The sequence below is a fragment of the Neurospora hispaniola genome (assembly GCF_033458365.1).
Source record: "Neurospora hispaniola strain FGSC 10403 chromosome Unknown B0T23scaffold_11, whole genome shotgun sequence".
NCBI lineage: Eukaryota > Fungi > Ascomycota > Sordariomycetes > Sordariales > Sordariaceae > Neurospora > Neurospora hispaniola.
Genome location: NW_026944416.1, coordinates 309,756 through 333,878, shown reverse-complemented (window position 1 = coordinate 333,878; position 24,123 = coordinate 309,756). Strand labels below are relative to the sequence as shown.

The following is a 24,123-nucleotide window of genomic DNA, read 5'->3' as shown; positions in this document are numbered from 1 at the left end:
AGAAAGGAGATTTCTATATTAGAAATTAAATTAATTAGATTAGGGTAATAATAATGAAAGGAAATTATTTTAAATAAAATTATAATAGGGAAAAAGAAGGATAGGAATTAGAAAGAAGTACTATAAAGAGGATTATATAGAAGAAGGAGAGAATCTTTATACTATTATAAATAGAGGTGGAATTATAGGGTAGGAAGTAAAAGGTTAGGGTAGAGGTGATTGTAAATAGGATAAAGAGGCGGGGAAATAGAATAATGGATAGGAAGATACGATAGGGTAATTAAGAAAGGGCGGAAGAAAGAGCGATAAATATTAGGATAGAGGGATAATAAAGGGAGGCGGCGTTTTGAAGTTAAATCCTATTTCTATTATTCTTATTATTCTAATATTAGGATAATATAGTAGTGGGAGAGACAAAATTAATTCGCTATAACAGTAGGTAAGAACTATTATAATTGTAAGCAAAGTAGGAGCGGTGTAAAATCTATGATTAAGATATAGTTAGGGGTTTTTATCCGGCGGCGTTTAACGCCATACGGTTTTCCCCTCTAAGGAACTGAAGAAGGACCCCATGCCAAGATGGCACTATAGTTATATAGTATAGGGAACAAGATTATTATGATTAGTATAATAGAAAATAGTTGAAATACAATTGAAAACGTTTTTCTTTTTTCTTCTTTCTATAGAAATTATTATATTTTTAATTGTATTTTAGTTATTTTCTATTATATAGAAAACTTAAGAGTGTTATAAGGATTATCTCATTAATGTTATCTTAATAATATATTTTTCTTATTTTAGTATTATATATAAGGGTTAATTTTAAAGAAAAGGAAAAGAAGCTAATATAGATATTAAATTCTCCTCTTCAAGGTAGTTTTTCTATAATGGGATAATCAAAGCTAAAAATAAAATATATTTTTAGGATTATCTCTTTAAGACTATTTTTAAAATCATTTTAGTATTCCTATATTTTGACTATTAAACTTAAAATAATTAAGTAAATTTGAGAATTTTAGAGAATTCTCTAAATATTAGGCAATTTTTTTCAAAATAAATATAAATGTGAATCAAAAGAGCTTTCCAAAAGTAGACCTATATTAAAGCTTAGTACTAAAGGCCCTCTCCCTTTTTTTTCTATTATTTTCTTTTGAGAATGCCTATAAAAAGTTCAAAGAGAGGAGACCCACGTATTTGTAGAGTAGGTCTATCAAAGGTTATTATCAAGAGTTAATATAATAAAGGTTAGTTTTTAGAAACTATTCTATTTATAGTTATAAGTACTATATATACTAGTCTCTATTATACTAACCCCCACTAACAACGCTTCAGCGGACCCGCCCCACAAATATATAAGTCTCCCCTCCTCGAACTTTTATAAGGTTGGGGGTAGGGTAAGTTTTAGAAATTGAGTGGGTCTAAGAACTGAGACTATATGTGTACATCGATATGTCTTTCAAGTTGCTGTGGCGTGCAGTCATCCAAACAGATAAGATGCTCATTTTGTCCGCTTCCATTTATACCCTATACCACATAGTGCACATGCCGGCCAGTTCTGCCTAACGCAGAAATTCAGTCAACTGGCAAATAGCTAATACATAAAAACCCTAGATATCAAGCAAGGTGTGCTCCAAACCGCAGGCAAGATAGCGGTGGATACCTAGGTAGTGTTGTAGAGCTGTCACTAATTGAGCGGACATACTTATGTAAGACGTGTGCTGCTTCCTGTGCTTACTTAGTTGTACTGTCGGGCGCTTAAAAAGGAGATTTTCAATTCTGGATCTCTGGAATTTCTACGGTAGTTTATCAACTTTTATTACTTCCTTTTGTTCGGGTGCGGTTGTTATCTGTTTGAGCGTCCATTGTCGCGCCTGAGCACATTGGCCTCTCAGCCCTCTGTACGCAGTAAAACTCACAGTGTTCACCTGCAAGGCCTGCTGCGAACACCCGGCCTGCACACTGATGTGTAGTTGAAAGGAAGGGACCTGCACGGTAGAAACACTGGGTCCCCGTCCGTAGTAGGTAAGTACAGTGGTTTTCGGCTCCGAATTGCCACTTCCACCGGAACCCACCCATGCACACTAGATACTATTCCACCTTGATCCGATTCCGTCTCCCCCTTCCCGCGTCCCGGTATCCCAACTACTCCACGAGGGTCCGAGGGTCTCCTAGATCGAGGAGGTAGCAGACTGGTCGGTCCTAGTCGGTCCACATCCTAGGTACCTATTCTTGTGGTCTCCTCGAATTCCGACTTCGCCGTGTCACTGACGGACACCCGTTCGCCTACCAGCTGCGACCAACAGCCACAACATCTTTGACTGCCCTGAGATTTTCGACAATCATTCGCGCCTGTCTTCACAACTCTTCTTGCGCCCGGTCCGCCCTTCTAGCCGACTCTGCCTGCCACCTCCGACTGCCTACCTCCTGTCGCTTGGTGACAACCGCCGGCGCCGTTATCACCTCGCCCAGCGATCCATACGAGTCATCGCATTACACGGCGGCGCATGCACCTTGATCGACGCGCAGTGCCCGCTTGCGAACCGCGAACCTGAATGCGACGAAGACTGCCCGGTCCCGACCGATCCTTTCTCAACTTCACTCGCCTGCTCCCACGTCTCGACGGCTTCAATTACACAACATCACGTCTTTGGTCTATACAGTGGGAAGAGCCATACTTCTCCTGCCGGTCAATTTCGACTCTTTACTCCTCGACACTGATGCTTTACAATGTTTGAACTGCGACCAGCTTGCGTCTTCGACACGAAACACATCGACCATCGCAGCTGTTTTGTTGCGGCATCGGTAAAGAGGAGGTGGTGCCGCTCGCCCTAAAAGAAACCCCCCCCAAAAAAAAACAAAAAAAACCACATGAATCATCTCTCTAGTTTGCACCGGTTCTCCCCAATCCTTTCTTGACCCCGGGCACCCTTGCTCAGCAGACACCCAGAGAGATGGATTCTCTACACATCACCGAGTTTGGTTCGGAGCGATATCTGGACAAGATTAATCGGCCGCAGACAAGCATTACGCCACCACCTTCCACTGCCGCGCCGCCCTCACAGTTCCTTCTTCCTTTCAGAGGTGCCTACCCTCCCGAAGCCGAAGATGCAACAATCAGGGCTAGCGAGCAGAAGCGTACCGAGAAGAAAGGCTTTCTCAGTTTTCGAAAGTTTCATGCCAAGGCGACATCGAGCTCTAACTCGTTGGATCAAGGCGAACGTCGCTTCTTGGCCACAGAGCCGTTGCCCCGGCAGAGCACCTCTTTCGATCGACAATTCCACTTTTTGCCTACCGAGCTGCAAGTCGAGATCATTGCCTCACTCCCACTCTCTGACATTCTCAACTTACGACTGGCATCGCGGTCGCTACATGCTTTAATATCGCTCAATGAAGCCCCCATCGCACGCCATCATCTCGATAACCACGTTCCAGCTTATGCCAAACGACTATACCCGCCCCCTGCACCATCGGCCCTGAATCTTCACTATCTCTGCGGAATATGGCACAGGCTTCATGTGGCTGCTAAGCTATCTTATTTGATGTGTGAGTGGATATCGCGGGAGCTCTTCCTTCGAAACACTGAAGAAAAGAAAAAGGCCTTTGCGCCTCAAAGGGAACGGATGCGAAGACGCCTGATCCCCCTGCTATTCACCATCTTTCATTTTTTCGAGATCTATCGGGAGCACCACCTAAAATATCTCGCCGAAAATGACGGCAAGGGCCTTCTCCGAGAACCGTACACGATTAACCCTATAGAGGCCCAAATTATGAGTTTGTATGATGACAAGACCTTGCTTCGAGTACATGAGGTATTTCCCTTGGTTATATCCTCCTTCTGCCGTCGCCTTCGTCCGCCGTCGTATGTCGGCCTAGTTGAAAGGTCGATCAGGGGTTATTTGAGGGACAAGCCGCCGGATGAGGTGCATGTTGCAATCCTGTGCATTGGGGGCCTCAGAGAGGTGGAAAGGATATGGGAGGTGAAAGGATACAATACAAGACGGGCGGCCGTGGATAACTGGTATAACTCCATCACACGCGACACGGCCGAGCAAGAACCCAAGAAAAAACGGGGCATGCTGGGGTTGAAACGCAAGAAGTCCTCCTTCGGTATGGGAAAGAATTCGTTAGGAGACGCGGTGGTGGCCAATGCTCGGGTTTTCGGAGAAGCCAGTATGACGGCCAGAGATCCGATGAGCGATCTCGTTTTCAACACTAGCCTATCCACTGGCAGGCCTATGGGGCCACTGGCCAGGGACCAGCTGAAGCTATTGCTTTCCGACCTCCCAATACTGCAAAAAATCTTTCTGGAAACCGCCGAGGCCCTGATTCTGGAACGGAAGATAGTTGAACGTGCTTCTGATATTAAGCGCAACGCTCAAATATTCATCGATCTGATCTGCGAAGACAGGCTTGAAGAGGAAGACCAGTGGTGGTATGGCACTGTTGCCCCCGAGTCTGTACGACCCAATCTTGAGGCCATCGAGGAGGATGTCCTAGAATGAGTAAGCTTAGCAGTCCATTCATCTGTCCTGTCTCCGGTGCTCAACTACTGCAGCAGAAACATGAAGGGTGTATACTTCACATACTATAGTATTGGTCTTTTGTTTCCTCATCCACACAGCCACAGTCCAGCGCATACTGAGACGGCTTCACCAAGCGGATGCCCACGGCGTTTTTCATCAAATCTTTCCTATTTGCACTTTGTACCAGGGTATTCATATCAAAAGCATTTGAAGGCGTTCCATCTCTTTTTTCTTCTTTTTTTTTTTTTTTTTTTTTTTTTTTTTTTTTTTTTTTTTTTTTTTTTTTTTCCCAATGGTATCCGTATCTTCTTGCTTTGTCTTCCTTTCAAATTCCATATGTATGGTAGTCTTAGTTTACAACCGGTGTCTTTGAATGGTATACTAGAGCCACAAACTAAGAGGGCCACTTGTTAAATTCTCTGTCGAACGTGATGCGGCTTGATCGGCTCAGAGTTCCTCATGCTTCCCCGGCGTTACATTTTTTGTCGCAAAGCATGCTATGTATAGCACGGGATCATAACAAACATAACAACATGGTGTTCTTTCAAGCTACAATTCATGGCTTGTCCGAGACACTACACGAACGCAACGCATACATACATCTAATGAGCTGCACAATTATCAGCATCGGATAGCGCGAGGGTTCGTCCTGCGCAAAACAGCATCTCAAGATGGTCTGAAAGTACACCATATCAAGGTGGCGCGATCCCGTCAGAAACAAGTTTCACTGATAGTGTATTTGGATATACAGGAGATCAGTTGAATGCTCTGGAATCTTTCACACATCTATCTTACGCTCACGAAACTGGGCGCTCTGTAGCTGGTCAATGACACGATTGATAACGCGCGAGGAGAAGAGATAAAAAAAAATACATAACAAGCCTCCGCAGTAAGTATGTAGAACTCGCATTTCCCGGAAACCCTTTTGCTCGCTCGTTTGGGCGTGATCGGCTCAAGATAAACCACCAAATTACTTCACTGCCGAGCGCGAATATCGGCATCGTAGTGGTACATTCATAGAGACAAAACACTACGTTGTACTGCATTCACTCGGATTGGTTGTCCTCCAAGTCCAAGCCAATTTCTCTTCGAGCATGGGTGAGCCGACCAACCTTCCCCTGCGTGAATGAAGAGGCAGACTTGTGGACTATCGTCGTCCAAGCTCAAAATACCTGTTGTTACCTCCCAATGATGGAAGTCCGGAAGCATCGAAATTGGCCATGGTGCTCGCAGTGAAAGGCGTTCCTGAATTTGAGGTTGACCTCACACTAGCGGTATTCATAGCGTACCCGGTGCCACCCATGGTCAGAGCCCCTTGACTTCCAGCGCTGTCGAGGGTACTTGGGTTCAAAAAGTCCCACTCAGTGTTGTTCGTCCCGGCGAAAGACTGCATGTTGCTGATGGCTTGAATCCCTTGACTAGTCGGGTGGGTTGTGCTCGAGCGATGCAGTGCTGTTCCAGGGTTCGTTGTATAAGACGGTGACTGATGGACCATATTATGCGTACTACTCGTTCGGTACGTCGAAGCCGCAGATGGCGCTGACGACTGACCCTGTTGTGACCCGTAGGTCGGGTTGCTTGTACTCCCAGTAGACCCTCGGTAACCAGTGTCTGCAGAGCCAAATGCGTTTGTTGATGAAGGTGTGAACTGGGGTGATTGGTGAGTAGAGTAGGCGCTTGCGGTCGTTGTACCTGTGGCCAAGTGTTGTTGATAGCGTTGCTGTGAAGCTACTGACTGCTGAGTTCCGCTGTAGTGGCTATGGCTATCCTGGTACGGCTGTTGAATAGAACCGTAGGGCGGTAATTGATGGGTGTTTGAATACTGCTGAGCAGGGGTAGGCTGTGGTGTTGTCTGGGCTTGTTGTTGTGCAGTAAAGTTTTGAGTTTGTTGCTGAGGGGATGGATAGCTATGCTGATGCTGGCCTTGACTATATGGCGATGTTGAAGGGCGGTACTGCGTATAAGGATGGTTTGCCCTATTTTGCTGCTGAGACATCATGGGGCTTGGGGTCTGGGACTGGTGAGCTTGTAATTGTGCTTGAGTACTTGGCTGTGAAACAGAGGTTTGGTGCTGCTGCGATGGCTGCTGCGAAATCGAGTGCGGTCGTTGTGATTGAGGTTGCTGTGCTGATGATTCAGGTCGAGGGTGGGGCTGTGAATGTGACATGGAATGCTGTGTATGTGATTGTGACGGTTGTCGTGAATGTTGTTGGGTCGGTGGCTGCCTTTGCTGTGACTGTTGCTGTAGATGATTTTTTGTTACTATAGGTCTTGGAATAAGGCTGTGATGCTGTGACTCAATGTCGCTCTTCAGCTCCAGTTGCGCCTGTAGCTGAGCTTCATAATTCTCCAACGTCGGAGACTGAACGTCGAAGTGACCTTGAGGCGAATGAGCTAACGGCATAACTTGTTCAAGAGGCACTGACGACGACACAGGGGTCACTTCTGACCCTATTTCAGGGGCCGTATGAAATGTAGCGGGGGCGGTCGCAGGCGCTTGATTTGGACGGGGAGCTGGTGCGGGAGTGGCAGCCTTTATCTGAGAGGAAACGGCTGGCTCGATGGAGCCTGGAACTGTCATATCATTCGACTTCTTCCCTTTAAGTCTAGACTCTCTGCTTCTTCGTTGCCGTTTCGCAGCGGGGATTCCCACTCCCGTCGTGATTGCAGGGATGTATTGAGAACCCTGCTGAGTGGATGGTGTCGGCAGAGCAACTGCGCTTGAGGACGGAGTTGTCGAACCGATCCCGTTGATGTTGTCAACGACACCAACATCTTTTGCAGTCTTCCGTTTTCGCTTCTGGCCCCCATTGCCAGGCACCTGGGCAGAGTCTATAGTAGTCGGAGCTGGGACCGTACTAATTGATGGAATCTGTAATCCTTGATCAGAGTGGACGCTTTGCTGAACATGCTTTTGGGTTGGGTTGCCATCCAGTCCCACTGTCTGTTGCTGTTTAGCAGCAGATGGTACAGTGGTCTGCAGTTCGTTTGGTCCTGAAATGTCCGTTTCTGCGAGAGCGTCCACCTGCGTTCTGGGAGCGGAATCCTTTGGCCGCGATCCCTTTTTCTTGGCCGACTTAACAGAAGCGACGGAGTTCACAGCAGTAAATGAAGCATTGGCCGGTTGATACTGCGTACCTTCCAATGTCTGTGATAACTGAGCAGAAGTGTAGGAATCATCCGCTGGCTGGACTGACTGTCTTGGAAGAACGGCCGCATCGAACACCTTTGGCCGATTTCTTGACCCCTTAGGCCGGCCTCTCTTTTTCATATTCCCGGGGGTCTCAACGACAAGACTGTCGTTGCCGGGTTCATGATGCTGTATGGTACGCGCTGGAATAGTCGCTGCTACATGGCTGGTAACCGTATCCGGCCGCGTCATTCCTGGAGCTTCAACATGAGCTGGTTCACGGTGAGGGCTTGCGGCTTGGGCAAGCAGCATAACATTAGCATCCACCATGTCAGGAGCGCTTGTATCGCCGCACTCAGCGTCGACCCAGTTCCTATCAGTACCAGCCCCTCTGTGTGTCCGGTCTGTATCGGGGATGTCCTTGCTAGAGCCCTTCTTCAAGCCTTTGTCCTTACGCACCTTGGTGGCCTTGCTCCCTTTTGGCCTTCCCCGTTTTCGCCGAACTGGTTCAGGTCCATCCATTTGACGAACAGGGGCCAAATTTTGCTGCCCATTGTTACCTCCAAGTTTTGGAAAGATTTCGGCTATCCAGCCAACAAACAAGCTTCCCGAACCATTCGCCTCGGCGCTTTGGGGAAACTCACCGTTCGCGGGCGGCGGAGCACCAGGTATGCCTCCGAAAAAAGCGAGGGCCTTGCAAATCTGATCGACGACAAGAAGCGGCTGCAGGCTTCGGAGGAGCGTCAAAAGACGTGCTTGTTCTGATTTGGTTTCGTCGGCATTCAAGGGAGTTTGGCGGCCTGACATATAGGGCGCCTGAGTGGATGTGGTGGCTGGAACGAAAGGCTTCGCCGTCTCATCCGGTAACTGAACAAATTTGCTTCTCCTATGCGAAACATAGCCATTCTCGAAAGCTCGTTTAGCGGCCAGCTCCGTGCTCTCGCTCGTACGTTTGGCTTGAGCATCTCGTTCTGTTGCCTCGGCCCTCCCGGCCACCCCCATATGCATAACGCTGAAGTTCCCCTTGGATTCATCGGTTTTTCCTTTGAGCTTACTTGGAACGGGGTTCCGAATCCGGCCATCCCGGTGAGGGCCGTTCGCAGCGTCCTGGAGGTTTGACTCGGCCGGGGTAAGAAGGCCAAACCCGCCTTGAACGGCGGACGCAGTTGCCGAATCAAAGGCGATATTGGAAACTCTCCCGACAGCTACAGCCTGATTCGCAGACGGGGGAAGAGACGGTACGGATCCCGGCTTTGGCACCGGGACCGGAGTCACTTTCTGAGCGGGAGTATGCCGGCCTGGCGCGGAAATAGTGGCATCGGCCGGCCTAGCAGCCTTTGGGCCTATGAGAGCAACATGACAGCCAGTCAGCAAGATGCACCACGTATATGGAGGCGAAATGCACGAAGGGTTACTCTGGCCTACCTGAAGCTGTAGCCATGGAATCTCTACCCGCGGAACAAGCTCGAGTGGCACCCGGGCAGTAAATGTTGCTAGTGGGGCAACGGGCAAAATCTGGATTGGAGCGCCAGAAGGGGGCAGGGCGAATGGAATCCTGCTGTTGCCGCAGAGATTGAGGTCAGAAGTGCACAGCTAGAGCTCCTGCTGTTCACATATTACTAGGCGATGGTTTCTTAACCCTGGATGAGTGCCTAATTGTCTGTTACCGGGCGCAAGATTAGGGGCGGACGATTTGATGGCGGGAACAGGACGAAGAAGACGGGTAAGGGTAAGCGTATGGTGAACGGATTCAGATGCTGCTGAATAGGCAACTCTAGAGAGGTAACCAATGAGATCGAATCCGCCGGCCGCGGCGATGCTGCCGGATGTTCAAAGGGCGCAGCAAAACTTGATGTGCCGGTCGGGGAGTCGCAGCGAGCTGACCGGTCGCACCATGGACGAGTGGAAAATGATAGCAACTGAAATGGCTACTGTGATGGCAACTGTAATGGCGCGCTTATGGTCCGGTCCGTCTTCGACCACGGAACCTGTCACTATGTAAACGCCAGACGCCGCGGCTGCGTTGGACTACGCGCCTCCACTGTTGAAATGTACGTTGTAACGCTCTGTAGCCGGCCAAACTCGGCCAAGCGCGAAGAGGGAGGGAGAGCACAATCGCGAGATGTGTGTTTTGGGGGTCGCCAGAAAACCGAGTCGGGTTCGGATGTTGTTGTGCGGAAATGTACAGTCGGCCCTCGTGGTCGGGCTGTGCTGCTTGAGTAAAAGCGTGCGGGGATGACAGGTTGGCCTGCAGGCGCTCGAGGGCACTCTTTCCCGGTCGAAGGTAGGTAGAGGCAGCGAGGAACCTCAGACGAGATTGACACCCACAGAGAGGGCCACCGGTGCCTGTGCCTGTATACCTCTAGCTCTCTATGTGCTTATAGATAGCAAAATTGGCTCCAATTGTATCCTCCAGGTGCACCTGAGGCTCCAGGGAGTGACGACTTTCGCTTCCACTTCCGGGCACTTCTTCCGTGTAAAGTACCGCTGGCCCGTCGGTGCCTGTCTCCAGGACTTGCCTAGCCGCCTGAGTTGGTTGGTAGAGGTTGTTATCCCCAACCCTCAAACTAGAGTTCCTAGCAGAAGCGCATGCGTAGTTCGTGCCTCAGTGCTGGTCAATGTACCATCTAGCGGTGCTTAGGTTCGGGGAGTTATCAGGTTATCTCTAGTTCGTGACCTGTCTGGTGTACCAGATTTAAGGAGCTACCGCGCGTGCGGATCGGGGCTCCCGTCAACTCATCACCTCCCCTCCCCTCTTACGTAGGCCAGCTCGGCCGCTCCCCACTCTGAACCTCGCGGATAGCTCTACATTGGATCGCCATCCATCGTTGTCAATAACAGTCCTATTCACCCTTTCTCATCGCTTGCCGCCGCCGCATTGCCCCTGGTCGAATATTCCCTTTCATTTCTTCATATACAGTCTGACGTCAAGTCCCGCCTTCTCCTCGTCGACGCAGCTCCTCCCTGATTGCTGCCGAGTTGCGCACATACAGCCCAGCTTCACCATCACGACAGCGAATTTCTCTGGGTACAGTGGTAGGGTGGGCATAGAAGCATCGCTTTCAGTGCCCGAGGACCACCGACCATGGCACCGACAACTCGATACTCGCTCGTCTCTCTTCCTGTCCGCATCTTCGACGACGAGCCCCTCTCCGAGCTCACCTCCACCATTGGTCAGGACAATGGGGACATACTCGAGTTCTCCATACCCTCCTTCAAAATCGGTACACTTGATGCCTTGGTGCAGCATGCCGATGACCTGACAAAGCTCAACGCCATCTGTGAGGCAGTAGTGTCCAAAGTGGCCGATTCTCTGACAGGCATTCTTGACGGGGACGAAGACAAGATATCGCAGCAAAAGATGGTGAACGATAGTAAGCATTGCTCCTCCGTAGAACTGATGGCGCCATTGCTATGTCGATGATGCTAACAATACCCAGAGCCCACGGACAGCTATATTTGCTCCTTCCAGTGGAACAAGGTTCGCTACCGCGCTGAAAAGCCCCTGGGCGAGTTGATCGAGAATCTACAGAAAGATATCCAGAACATCGATAACGATGTTAAGGCCAAGTTCAACCAGTATAATGCCGTGAAGACGAATTTATCTGCCTTGCAAAGAAAGCAGACGTAAGTCACTCAATGTTGCGCCGTCTCTCGGTTACTCCGCAAGGCACTGACTGCTCTTCAGTGGCAACCTTGCAACCAAGTCCCTTACGCCCATAGTCCAGCCTGACGTCCTTATTCAAGACTCTGAATACCTGGAAACACACCTGATCGTGGTTCCTTTGAGTGCACGCAAAGACTTCCTTCGGAGCTACGAAACCATTGCCGAAATGGTTGTACCCAGGTCGGCTCTTCAGATAGCGCAAGATGACGAGTTCATCCTATTTGCCGTTACAACCTTCAAGAAAACCAGTGCCGACTTTTTGCACAAATGTCGCGAACACAAGTGGACACCCCGTCAATACAAGTACGTCGAGGGTGGAAAGGAGGAAGAGCAACGCGAGCTTGAGCGCATGGTCAGGGAAGAAAGGAAAGTCTGGGGCGAAGCTTTGCACATGGGAAGGTCAGGTTGGAGTGAGAGCGTCATGGTCTGGGCACACGTCTTGACTTTACGTGTTTTTGTCGAGACAGTGCTGCGATACGGTCTGCCTCTGGAGTTTGTGTGTGCTCTTGTCAAGGTAGGGCTTCGATGAGGGATGACGACACTGCGACTTACGCTGACACTGTGGCAGACCACCCCCAAGCAGGCCAAGAAAGTCAAAACTGCTTTGGACAAGGCATACTCGTACCTCGGTGGAAATGCCTTCGGGAGAGACAAACGGGGGCGGTTTACTAAAGATGATGCCTCTCTAGCGTCGGAAATGGCCGCGGCAGGTTATTCCGCGGGTGATGCCAACGAGTACACGGCTTATGTGTATTATGAATTTGAATTTCCTTGATGGGTAGGTTTTAGTTCAGAACCATGCGGTGGCGGCGACAGCAACGACGGCGGCGGCGAATGGTATAATGTGCGCACTTGGGCGTGATTTTCACGCACCATGTGCCATATACGTTGTCAACAGTAGGCATTACTAGATAGGTATTCTCCCCTTGAAAGCGCCCGACAAGGACAGCACATCCGCTCGTGGTTTCGGTTAATGACTTCATTCAGCTTTCACGCACACTTAAACGGGTCCCCAGGTGTGGGGTGATTGTATCCTCGTCCAGTTCAAGCTTATCTTGTCTCCTTAGTTCCGCTGATGAGACCAGCCTCGGCCAGGTAATCTACAATCTTCTTGACGCACTCCTCCACGCTTAGAAGGTCTGTCCTGATGGTAATTTCAGGCAACTCTGGTGCCTCGTAGGGCGCCGAAATGCCAGTGAAGTCCTTGATTTCCCCGGCGCGGGCCTTCTTGTACAGCCCCTTGGGATCTCTCTTTTCGGCCTCAGCAAGAGGAACGTCGACGAATACTTCGATGAATGGAAGCACGTCATCTCCAGCCTGTGTCGAATTTGCGTGGAGGTCACGCGCGATCTGACGGTCGGCGCGGTAAGGAGAAATAAACGAGGTCAGGGCAATTGTGGAAGAGTCGGCAAAAAGCTTGGCTACCTGAAAGGGCAAAATCCAAGAGAGTAAGCACGAGAAGCAAACAGAGTGAAGGAGAGAAAGCTTGGGAGCTGGTGGATTGGACATACCTCTGCGATGCGCCGAATGTTTTCATTGCGGTCCTTTTCCGAGAAGCCAAGATCCTTATTCAGCCCGAAACGCACATTGTCACCATCCAGCCGGTAAGCAGCCAGGCCGATGTGCAAGAGATGCTGCTCAAGAGCGGTTGCGACCGTCGACTTTCCCGATGCTGACAAGCCTGTGAACCAGATGGTGAAACCACGCTGGCCACGCAACTGGTTGCGTTCATGTCGCGAAAGCGACGGATGCCAGGTGATATTACTGTATAAGCCACGAGTCAATCAGACACTCAGTCAGTCTCTCTACCTGTCCTGGAAGCCACGCAAATCTAGCAAGATGCAGATAAATGGGCAGGAGAGGATCTGGACTTACGTCGCCATTGAATGAATGTGACTGTTCGCGGCAACTGTGATTTAGAATTGTGATGGTTGTGACTGGATTTCGGGCAGGTCCTTTGACGCGCGCAACAGGCAAAGACGGGCAATAGGAATGGAAAAACAAGGATGCGAATGACTCTTTTTTGTGCTATTGTTACCACTCAGTATGTTAGGTCCGGTGTAAACGCCGATGTATGTATCGACCCGCCTCCTTGGTTTGGCTAACGTATTGCGCAATCGCTCTCAGCGGCCCTTTGTGTGACAGAAGTGGGCCCGACAGCGCCGAGTACCGCAGTACCGAGGTAGGTACTCTCGTGCTTATCGACGAGGTTATACCCCAGTTCTTTCTTCCTCCGGTCTACATATCTTTTCGGCACTCCGTCTACAGATGGTAAAGGGGGCTACGATGCATACAGGTCGGGCAGTCTACGGACGCCCGTTGATAAACATGCGAGTTTGTATGTGTGCTAGAGATCTAGGAGGGTCTAGTATGCCTCTTCCACCCACCTTGTCTACGAAGTAGTACCGGAACTCTAAGTGTAGGCGGCCACCAAGCCCGATCAAAGTTTTCAGTCGACTGCTCACTCCTCTTCCTTTGATAACTGTACGTCCTACATCCAGCGGGCCCGGTGCTCCTGAAGGGGCTATATTACAGGCTGCAGGCATCATGTCCTCTATGAGCTTCTACTTGACAGGATACACTTTTGCCATTGTCTGATCATTCCAAAATTAGCTTGATAGACTCGAAAACTGCCATGGAGAGGTTTCAACGTACCGCTGCTTGCTTGGGGGAGATGTAGAGAGCGCTTGCTGTCACCAACACGGTTGGCTCCTCTCCTTCCTTGGACGGGAGTGTCTCGATGTGGCCTTCCACCCAAGCCTTTCGTCCTTCCACCTTGACGGTGGTGGCCCGTAAGACAAGATACTGGTCTGCCATGGCGGGAGCTTTGTAGTTAATGTCCAGCTTGGCCGTCATGCCGACGTTGAAAGGCAACACGGGGAAGCAGCATCTGGCCAAACCTTCATCGAGCATCGTAGCCAGAAAACCGCCATGGATGACGCCCATGTGACCGCACAGATCAGTTCCAACGTGGGATATCTGCACAAAGTTCTTTCCCGTCTTCTCGGAAAAGCTGAAGGGCGGAACCACCACTTTTCCTGGACCCATGAGGACGCCACCCGTCAGATTTCGTTTTCGCCATGCCTCAGGAATCTTCATGTGTGGACGTGACTCGATGAAGACGGGATTGGCCCTCAGGGAGAGGGTCAGGGGATGCGAGTTGATAAAGTTCTCCTTGGCCTGAGCGTCATCATCCGGGGGGGTAAATAGAGAGACGGTTTCGGCGTCGCTGGGCGGTGAAGTGATGGCAACCATGGTGTCGTAGGCAGGCGCGGCCGCGATCACAAAGCCGAGTGTTGTGAGAAGCAGAGCACGGAAAGAAAAGCGGAGGGTAGACAGAAACGCCCGAAAGAAGAAAGGCCGAACCGGCGATGCGGGGGCAGTGGCCAGGTCTAAGGCGGCAACATGCCGGCCGATAAGTCAGCAAGGCCGGTAGAGCAGCAGAAGCATAACGCCCGGGCACGGAATAAGAGGGATGTGGGCGGCTCACTGAAGTGACTGGCAGACGAATACGGCCGGCAAGGTGTGGTCCGGAGTATACCAGCCGGAACCGAGCGTGAAGACTGAGCGGGACGGCGGCGTATGAGCCAGGATGCAAGCCGAGAGGACATGATGCTGCAGTTTGGGAACCTGTCTTTTTCCAGACCAGCGGCCAGTCTATAACCTAGGATACAGCAGCGTCGAGCATCCGACGATACTGGGCTGCCACAGATCTCCAATGCGTACCAATATATGGTTTGTCAGGCCCTATGCCATCCGTAGATGTACCCAACAAAAAAGGGTCAGGAGCTGAGTTCGCGATACGTGCGTGTAGCGGGGCAACGGAGAAAATGGGGCCCACCTTTGCGCAGCTCCCTGCCCAGATCCAGTGTCTGCGGAATGGGCCAAACGGTGAAGTTATGGGATCGAAGCAGCAGCAGCGGCTATAATACGAGAGCTCTTTACAGCTGTGCAACGGCTACTGTAGAAGTGTAGTTGGGCGCGAATGGTGTAGTAGGTATTTTGACAGAAGGGCTAGGGCCAAAGCTTTCATGGGCTGGAAGATGAAGACTTGCGACACAACCCCCTTTCGGATCATCGTCATCATCGCCGACTTCAATTGAATCGTTGAAATGTCCATGCCGGGTACTGTCCGGTACACTGCCAAGAGACCCACCACGACTAACCTCTTCACATCTTAAAACCGATGAGTCGATGACCGCTAATGTTCTCCACTTTCTCCACCGTATACCCCTTGTTACATGTCCCTGCGTGGTTGGCCAGCCAGCTCATGTGTAAACAATATCAGTTAATCCCATGTGAAAATTCGTCTGAATAGGTACGTACGCATGAGGTATGTACGCTACGTAGCAGTAGATGTAGTAGCATTTTATCACGAGCAAGCATCAGAAACATCATGGCTACTCCAGTCATTGTAGCCAATACTGGAATCATTGCCTTCTTGAGCAAGGAGGCGAACAAACATCTTTGGTAGGGCATGTAGGCGAATGTCCTGCGGTTGCGAGCAAAAGTTTTACCTCCCTGTCAGGTATCTTACACAGACCACCAAAGCCAAAGCTTCGTGAGCACTGTGTGTCCAACGTCAATCCACGGGTTTAACTTACCCATCCTCGAGCCATCTCACCATAGTCAACAGGGGAAGGATCTTTAACCAACCAGGCTTCGAGAGCTACAGGCTAACTAGCTTTTCACCCAAAAATGGAAACGCTTTGCCCAACTACACTATTCGTCGGGCATGCCATCCTCACCAGCCAGCATCTCAGCGTAATCATCGGCCGAGGCAAATGTTGGCAGACCCCTCATCTCCTTCCTGCTAAGTCTGCCCTTCTTCTTTGCAGTCGAAGCATCCTCCTCGCCAGCGCTCTCATCCACCGCCGCTTCCTTTTCCGAGTCATCTGAATCATCAAAAATGCCTTCAAATGGCACATCACTGTCAGATCCCTCGAAGTCCTCGCGAGGGCCATCCATATCAAAGCCGACAGTGTCCATCTCCTCGTCTGAGTCGTCATAACCATCCATTCCGAGGTCGGATTCGTCTTCATCCAGCTCACCCTCGACCTCGGGTCGAGAATTGACCAATGCTTCCCAGATCTCGTCTTCGGCTTCTTCCTCTTGTTCTTCGCCGTCCAGACCACTTTTCTCCTTGGATGCTTTCTTGCTCTTTGCCATGTCTCCAGGCTTGCCGATGCGAGCAAAATACTCATGGAAGAAAACATCTTCGGGGGAAACCTGTCCTGGTTTAAGATTCCAAAATGAAGCCGAGTTGACGGAAGGCTGCTTCTTGGCGCCATCTTTGCTGGACACGACAGCTTGGGAGGCGCCACCAGTAGCGAGGACCGGCTGCATAATTGAGCTTCCGCGCTTGGTCTCGGTAATCTTGGGGTTGCGGTAGACAAACTTGTCCAGGAAATGCATGAGGTTGTGGTTGGCCAAATCCGGCTTCGGCAGGCCCTTTTGACGGACGAGAAGGTTACTGGCATAGACCTGTACGGATGGATGGAAATGAGATAGAAGAGGAGCCTGGTGGTTTTGAGGTTAGTAAACTGGTTTCACATGCAATCAGAGTTCAAATGGCACTTACCAATTCCCACAAGCAGCTTCTGTGCGCATTGCTATGCTCGGGATTTCTCTTTCGTCCATCATATCCTGTGGCACGACGAGAAGTTGGTGCATCTCCACGCAAGAGACTGCCCTGCAGAGCCGCATCATCATTGACATCCTTGTAAGCCTCCACGCCATCATCTTCATTCTCCTCAGGGACAGTAATCAACGAATGAAGGTCAGGAAACATGTTCTCCAGCTCGGAAATCAGATATAGCACCCCGCATGCGAAGGACGGCTGATGCAGGTTAAGCACCTGAACCAATCTCTTGACAAAAGCCTTCACTCTCCGCACGTCGGCATCATTCTTCAGGGCTCGAAAAAGTAGATTCATGTACAATGCTTGCTTCGATGACGTGATGAGTCTGGGATCCAATAATGATTCGTACAATGTCCGATAAAATCGGTCAACAGCGAGATGTTTGGTCACGGCGAGCTGTTGAATGAGCATGAGTGCTTGCACGCTGGTGTTGAAGTTCGACGAGTGGGTGATGCGAAACAAGGTATCGAGGTGTTTTTCCATGGTCTCATCGTCGGCGGTAGTGAAGGGTACCGCACGATTGACACCAGTAAGCAGTGCGGATACGAGTTTTTGTGTCGTATCCTGCTCGTTGGCAGAAGCCTCGGTGTGATTTTGCTTGCCCTTCTTAGCTTTCCTGTTGCTGCCGCCAGATTTGTCCTCGGAATTTAGCGCTTCCAGGTTTCCTAATGAGCCAGTTTTGAGGAGGGAAAGGAAAGCCTCGAAGTAGATTCGGAGTAGCGTGTTGGCTATAGCGGGCTCTTTGGTGCTCAAGATGGTTTGATTCAGGGTGATGATGGCGTAGTATTTGGTGCGCAGACCTTGGCCTGGCTTGAGCAAAACCTCTTGCTCTACCGTGCTGATGACAATGCTTTTCATCGCAGGATGAATGTTGAGCAACTGCAAGAGGAGGTATGACGCCCGAGATGCAATTTTCCGTTCGCGATCACCGAGTTTGTTAACAAGAAGTCGCAACAAATTGGCCTCTTGTTCCGGCTTGTCCCGGAGCAACGTGAAAACAAATTCCAGCGCGCGCATTCTCGAATGCTCAATCTGATCAGTCGACCAGATTTCGAGGAGCTGAACAATGCGAAAATACGCTGCTTTGAGCCAATCCTCGTATGCCCACATCATCAGGTGAGAATCAGTTAGGTTGGCTGGGAGCTTCTGGCCCTGAACCCAATGCAGCACAGCTTGATCTTGCAAAGCGGCCAGCAAGGCGGGTTGCATGTTAAACGGACGAAGCCGGCGAGTACTTGGCAGAACTGTGCCATTGCCCAGCAGATCCACTAGAGCGCCCAGGGCAGCGAGTGCCTGACTACGGCTTTTCTTGCCGGCCAACCCGATCAGGGTTTCAAAGGCTTTCTGGTTGTGGAGAGGAGACTCTTGTATCGACAAGGTTAAGGCAGATACCTTGTCGGATAAGGTGCCAGAAGACATAATGGTCGACATGAACTTCTGAGTGGAGCTGGAGGCCTGGAGGGCGCTGTATCTTGCCGCGTCCTCCTTCAAGAGAGCCTCCGCGTAAGCTTTGAGGTTGGCAATCGCTGAAGAATATTGCCTAACGTCGGCAGATGGTGTGAAGGCAGGTAGGCCCTCGAGGTCGAGGGCATGCCAGTCAGGTCTGGGCTCGAAACCCTACTCAAGTTAGCATACCGCCAGGTAAGTCTGCGGCAGCGAGAGCATCGAACTAACCAGCTTGTTCTTGCCTTGCTTCCCGCGCAGGGTGTCTTGGACGGTCGTAGTTGTGCTCTCACTTTTTACTGTGGCAGGAATGGCTAGAGGCTGTTCCTGATCCTGGCTGTCATCCTGTTTTGTTTGTTCCGCGTCGTCGTCTTCCTCCTCTTCGTCGTCTTCATCGTCTTGTTCCTCGTCGACGGGGTTTTCAGACGACACGCTTTCAAGGTCATCCTCGCGGGGTATGTTCTGGAAGCCCAGGCTCAAGGCGAACTTTGCCAGTTCATCATGAAATGACTTATCTAGTGATTTTTCGGGCGCCGACGCGGATTTCATGCCAGGTCCCTCTTCATTGTCGGAATCAACATTGGCGACAAGCTCAAGATCATCCTCGTCTCCGCCCAAGGCCAAAATTTCCTCCAGCAGAACCTCCTTTGTTGCATTGTGGGACTGGTCTTTGCTGGAACGGTCCTGTTGTCCTTCTTCAGCGCCCAGTAGAGCTTTCTGGCGCCTCTTTGCATCTCGATCATCAGCTGTGGTGTTCGGTCTCTTGCGCTTTGGTGACGCGTGTTGGTCAGTGCCGACGCCAGCGAGAGTTTTGTCGATCTTTTCGGTCAGTTGAGCAAGTGCTGCTTCGTCGAAAGCCGGCCCCATGCCTTTCCTCTTTCTTTGCCTCGGTGACTTGGATGAGCCCATATCTCCTAAATCCGTCTCTGTTGAAATCAATGGACAGCGGGCCGGCGCAATGTATCTCGAGGTTGGCTGTTGGTGATGCAAAACAAACCATCTACGAGGAAGGGTGGGAAAAAAAAAATGCTTGGATCATGCACCTAGCGGACCCTCGTGCGTCTTGCAGGAAAAGTGGAGCGAGTGAAGGTACATATGTACTCAGTACACTGACGGGTCTCTACCTATGTACTATGCAGTACACTTCAAGCCAAGTTAATCATTGGCGCGGTACTTCGATTGACACTTTTCCTTCTCAAGTTTTATTTGGTGTAGTCTCAGTCAGACCCACACCTCCAAAACCACCCCACCCTACCCGTTTTTGTGGTAGTTCGAGGAGACCCACATTTTATGTGGGGCGGGGGGTACGGAGGCAGAGGGGGTCTGTAACAGAGACTAGCAGGGACCTACGATACAGCACATACCTGTTGCGCCTGTTGCGGGTCACACTGGCCTACATAGTACGCCTACTTACCGAAGACGTGGAAAGACAACGGCGACCATGTGGTGCGGTAGTTTTAGAGGTAGGTGTGGTTGATCTTTACAAGTGTACCTAGAAGTACTGTCAGTAACCGCTCTCGCCTCCGCCGAGGTTGAAGTTGTTCGTCTTCAACCAGCTTCTACCATTATGATCCCTAGCAGTTTCCTTGAGCGGACTTGAGGGAGGGGGCGCGCAAGAGCACCCACTTATTCACTGCCTTTTCCATCAACCAGCCGCACGCGACGCGACGCGACAATGCTCCCCTGTGTAAACAAAAGGCGGAGCACCGAATATTCATCCGTACCAGTAAAAGTATTCTCGCGTACATTGACGTGTGGTCTATATCATCATCTACTGTGGCATCCATATATGTGAAAATCATGCTGCCGCGTTCCATACCCCGCCTTTCAAAGGTTTGGATACCAAGCGGAGGCTTTGCTGTTCCCGGGGTTGAAGATGCCCATTCAAAGCTCGTTCGCGCTGGCTTTCTTCGTCAGTCTCACGCCGGCATCTTCCACATGCTGCCTCTCGGGAAAAGGGTACAGGATAAGGTAGAACGACTGGTCGCAAAGCACATGGAGGAGTCGCTAGGTTAGTGCTCTCCCGTTGCTTTCCTGACCAAGCTACTCACACCTACCTTCAACCGACAGCGGCTTCTAGAGTATCGTTGTCTTCCATTTCAAGCGAAGCTCTGTGGGAGCGCAGCGGGCGACTGCCGAATATTGCACCCGAGGTGCGTTCCCCACACTCCCTCCTCAGCTCGTCAGCCTTTTGAGGCCTTTGTTTGGGCTAACGTGTTGTGGTGGTAGCTTTTCCGATTCCTGGATCGCAAAGGCAGTGCCTATCTGTTATCTCCCACTCATGAGGAAGAGATTACCAATCTGGTCGCGCAGACCGTCAGATCGTATAAGGATCTCCCTCTCCGACTCTACCAAATTACCCGCAAGTTTCGGGATGAGTTACGCCCACGTCACGGGCTTCTTCGTGGGCGCGAGTTTACTATGAAAGACCTTTACACCTTCGACACAGATCTAACGTCTGCTTTGGACACTTACGAGAAAGTCCGAGCCGCTTACTCACGCATCTTCAACGACATGAAGCTCCCAGTCCTGGCGGCAAAAGCTAGTTCTGGTGACATGGGCGGCGACCTGAGCCATGAGTATCACTTGCCCTCACCCTTCGGGGAGGATAGTGTCATCACTTGTGGAAGTTGTGACTATACTATCAACGAGGAAATAGCAACTACCAAAGTTGCACATGAGATCTGCCAAGCTGATCATGTCGGGGTTTGGCGGGCTATTACCAAAGACCGATCTACACTCGTCAACGTCTGGTATCCCACGAGAACGATCAGGACGGATACCGGTCAAGTGCGCGAGTACACAAACTCTGATATCAACATATATGCGATCAAGCCTCTTGTACCAGACTTAGATGCTGCAGTTTCGGACGCCACGGAATTCTGGGCAGCGGCGACAGAAGGCCCGGACGCCACAGCAAAACGACTGGTGAATCTCTTCGACAGCAGACTTCCACCGTCGTTCTCGGACAGTTTGAAAGGCAGCGCATCACTGCCTGTGTGGCCAGACACTGTCAAATCAGGAGCATCCACATTGCATGTTCAGTGTCACGGATCTTCCACTAACGGCGGAAAACCTTTGAATTTTCTTCGAATCCGCAAGGGGGATAATTGCCCACAATGCTCCTCCGGAACTTTGAATGTCCAGAAGGCGATGGAGTTGGGCCACACGTTTCACCTGGGCACTCGGTATTCGCAACCATTGGGCGCAAAGATATCGTTGCCGCCTCCCAGTTCGAGCGAGGCCAAACCTTCGACAGGGGATAGCGGCACTTCAAAAACAGTGAGCATGCAAATGGGGTGCCACGGAATAGGGATTTCGCGTGTCATTGGCGCCGTGGCTGAACACCTAGCTGATGATAAAGGTTTGAATTGGCCTGTCGCCATTGCCCCCTATACCTGTATAGTGGTCTTTGCTGAAGACAACTACGACGATGCTGTAGAGGTCTACAAGCGCATTCTTCACGCCTCTGGAGGCCAGGATGAGCGGCTAGACATCATTCTTGATGATCGCCAAAAATCATTGCCTTGGAAGCTTAAGGATGCGGACCTTATTGGTGCGCCGGTAATCGTTGTTCTCGGTCGAGAGTGGCGTATAGCGCGTCGGGTCGAAGTTCAGTGTCGGAGGCTTAACATTAATAAGGTTATCGATGTGAATAATCTGCCGTCCGTTATAGCCGAGCTACATTTGAGACTCTAGTTGTAAGATAGCTACTTTATAGGTTTTTCAATGAAAAAGGAGTAGACATTGTAAGAGCAATGATAAATAATATTAAAACCTCCTCAGACGTACTAAAGATATCCACGTACGTACTCTTTGTTATAGGGCTAGCGCCCAGGATTGAAGACTCGGCTTTACCAAGTCTGCCAAGCTGGGAACTAGCCGTATTAATAATGCGAGCCTTCTAGTTAGTTGGATCTATATATTTGCCTAGCTCGTGCGCCCGACTATAAAACCTTCTTTCGACTACACTCTTCTAGTACAGTCTTCCTTTATTCTCTTTATTAAATATAGCATTTTAATTATTAATTAGCTACTTATTAAATAATATTCTAAAAAACCAGTTACATTATATTCTTTTTAATTCCTTTTACTATCTTCTTACAAATACGTCTAAAGAGTCTCTCCCTATCGCTCTTATACCTTAGTAGCTCCTCTTATCTATAATATTTACTCTCACTACCTACTTCCTATTGGAGGAGGCACGTGACTCTAGGTACTATTTACCCTCGCACGGCCTCCTCTCGTTAGTCTTTAGCCCTCCAAACCTCTATACAGATTCTTTCTCTTTCTACTAATTTAATATATACATTAAGAGTAACCCTCCGCGCACCCACCCTATTCCCTATATATACCCAAAAACCCAAAATAGTGGGCCCAAATAGCTAATAACACCTGACATTGTAAATCCCGTTTTTACCCGCAAAATTTCGTCTTTTTAATATACGTAATATCGTTATACCTTAGTAATTTTTTCCCCCTTTTTTCACACGGCCAATTACACCCACTTTATACTACTAGTTATCGCACATCGCAATATATTATTAATATATAATAATACAACACTCTTAATATACGTAATTAAATCAATCGCCCTTAATCGTCTGCAAATATAATTAATCGCGTACAATTATTAATAATTAATAAATATCGTTTCTAATTTCCTAAAATACCTCCTCCTCAGCGCAACCTCGCTATTGTCGCGACTCGATTTCCTCGTTATCTACCTTTATAAATAATTATACCTCTTTTAATAGTAATACTAAATAGATTATCCCTCCCAACGATAGTACCTTTACTTTATTACTAGCCGACCTAGACTTTATAATAGATAAGGTTATTAAAATGTATTATTAGTATAAATTTAGGGTATTTATATTTTGTACCGACTATTTTAAAAAGGGACTATATATTAATAAGTTCTATTATAAAATCTTTTAATACAATTACACCGAACCCATACCCTATCTAAACGCTAATCTTTATAAGAAATAACGTACAATTATTCGAAAGATTGCTAATAAATATCCCTTCCGTATTATAGTATAATATTTAAAAAAAGAATAATTATAAATATACTATTAAGGTACTCGATCGTATATATAAAGGCCACCCTCTATTACGAAACTTATTAAACTATTTAATTTTTAAATAATAGTCTTTAAATATTAATAATTATTAGGATATTACGAATTTCCTTCGTTAATAGGAATTAATTATATATATTATATACGTAATAGTTAAAGAGCGTTACTCTAAGTTACTACTTACGTATAAGGACCTTAAGAATATACAATAAAGGATATACTGATAAGATAACGGGGGTTACGTTAATATACAAGCGTTCGTGCGTAATCTCGAGAGTAATAGGTTTATTACACTCCAATACTACCTTTTTAATTATTATAAGGATAACGAAGGTTAATAAAAGGAGGAATTAAGTATATTATAGTACGGTCTCTAATATTTAAAGAAGTAAGAGAAAATATAGAAGCGATATCTATATACCTTACTCCTTAATATTATATATAAAACGAACCGTTACTATATACTAATTGTATAAAGTATTATAATCACCCCTAAAAAGTCGTTTATACTAATTTTTTAAATAATTATTAATAACGAGAAGGATAAAGGATTTAATTAATTTATTAATAATATTAAGAAGATAATAAAAGAATTATTAATCCCTAAGCCGTTAATTATTATTATTAATAGT

At 48.8% G+C, this 24,123-nt stretch overlaps 6 protein-coding genes across 6 annotated transcripts; 3 read left to right on the top strand and 3 right to left on the bottom strand.

Moving 5' to 3' along the window:
- Window positions 1-2,727: 2,727 nt before the first annotated feature.
- B0T23DRAFT_327477 (uncharacterized protein) lies at window positions 2,728-4,502 on the top strand (the record flags this gene model as incomplete). The annotated part of the gene is made up of 2 exons (XM_062835623.1): window positions 2,728-2,802; window positions 2,886-4,502. The coding sequence occupies 2 exons, from the start codon at window positions 2,728-2,730 to the stop codon at window positions 4,500-4,502; spliced, it is 1,692 nt and encodes a 563-aa protein (XP_062688054.1).
- A 1,168-nt stretch (window positions 4,503-5,670) lies between these two features.
- Window positions 5,671-9,094, bottom strand: B0T23DRAFT_433197 (uncharacterized protein; the record flags this gene model as incomplete). The annotated part of the gene is made up of 2 exons (XM_062840419.1): window positions 5,671-8,996; window positions 9,079-9,094. The coding sequence occupies 2 exons, from the start codon at window positions 9,092-9,094 to the stop codon at window positions 5,671-5,673; spliced, it is 3,342 nt and encodes a 1,113-aa protein (XP_062688053.1).
- A 1,422-nt stretch (window positions 9,095-10,516) lies between these two features.
- Window positions 10,517-12,203, top strand: B0T23DRAFT_51307 (uncharacterized protein). The gene is made up of 4 exons (XM_062841392.1): window positions 10,517-11,027; window positions 11,094-11,280; window positions 11,342-11,834; window positions 11,889-12,203. Exons 1-4 carry the CDS (start codon window positions 10,739-10,741, stop codon window positions 12,093-12,095), a joined length of 1,176 nt encoding a protein of 391 aa, XP_062688052.1. The 5' UTR covers window positions 10,517-10,738; the 3' UTR covers window positions 12,096-12,203.
- On the bottom strand, window positions 11,978-14,575 carry B0T23DRAFT_436731 (Adenylylsulfate kinase-domain-containing protein; the record flags this gene model as incomplete). Its single annotated transcript, XM_062840588.1, has 4 exons — window positions 11,978-12,745; window positions 12,832-13,084; window positions 13,901-13,914; window positions 13,976-14,575. The coding sequence occupies 4 exons, from the start codon at window positions 14,573-14,575 to the stop codon at window positions 12,371-12,373; spliced, it is 1,242 nt and encodes a 413-aa protein (XP_062688051.1). The 3' UTR covers window positions 11,978-12,370.
- Window positions 14,576-16,042: 1,467 nt separating this feature from the next.
- Window positions 16,043-19,313, bottom strand: B0T23DRAFT_327433 (CBF/Mak21 family-domain-containing protein; the record flags this gene model as incomplete). Its single annotated transcript, XM_062835617.1, has 3 exons — window positions 16,043-16,840; window positions 16,902-18,578; window positions 18,636-19,313. 3 exons carry the CDS (start codon window positions 19,311-19,313, stop codon window positions 16,043-16,045), a joined length of 3,153 nt encoding a protein of 1,050 aa, XP_062688050.1.
- Window positions 19,314-19,885: 572 nt separating this feature from the next.
- B0T23DRAFT_390751 (prolyl-tRNA synthetase) lies at window positions 19,886-22,227 on the top strand. Its single transcript, XM_062837897.1, has 3 exons — window positions 19,886-20,415; window positions 20,475-20,557; window positions 20,634-22,227. The coding sequence occupies exons 1-3, from the start codon at window positions 20,205-20,207 to the stop codon at window positions 22,101-22,103; spliced, it is 1,764 nt and encodes a 587-aa protein (XP_062688049.1). The 5' UTR covers window positions 19,886-20,204; the 3' UTR covers window positions 22,104-22,227.
- The last annotated feature ends 1,896 nt before the right edge of the window (window positions 22,228-24,123 follow it).

Excerpts from the sequence above, each read along its gene's own strand:
- B0T23DRAFT_390751 (XM_062837897.1), top strand. The coding sequence starts at position 20,205 with ATGCTGCCGCGTTCCATACCCCGCCTTTCAAAGGTTTGGATACCAAGC. Across the intron at positions 20,416-20,474 it reads GCACATGGAGGAGTCGCTAG|CGGCTTCTAGAGTATCGTTG; the intron begins GTTAGTGCTCTC and ends TTCAACCGACAG. Across the intron at positions 20,558-20,633 it reads TGCCGAATATTGCACCCGAG|CTTTTCCGATTCCTGGATCG; the intron begins GTGCGTTCCCCA and ends TTGTGGTGGTAG.
- B0T23DRAFT_51307 (XM_062841392.1), top strand. The coding sequence starts at position 10,739 with ATGGCACCGACAACTCGATACTCGCTCGTCTCTCTTCCTGTCCGCATC. Across the intron at positions 11,281-11,341 it reads GCCTTGCAAAGAAAGCAGAC|TGGCAACCTTGCAACCAAGT; the intron begins GTAAGTCACTCA and ends ACTGCTCTTCAG. Across the intron at positions 11,835-11,888 it reads TTGTGTGTGCTCTTGTCAAG|ACCACCCCCAAGCAGGCCAA; the intron begins GTAGGGCTTCGA and ends ACACTGTGGCAG.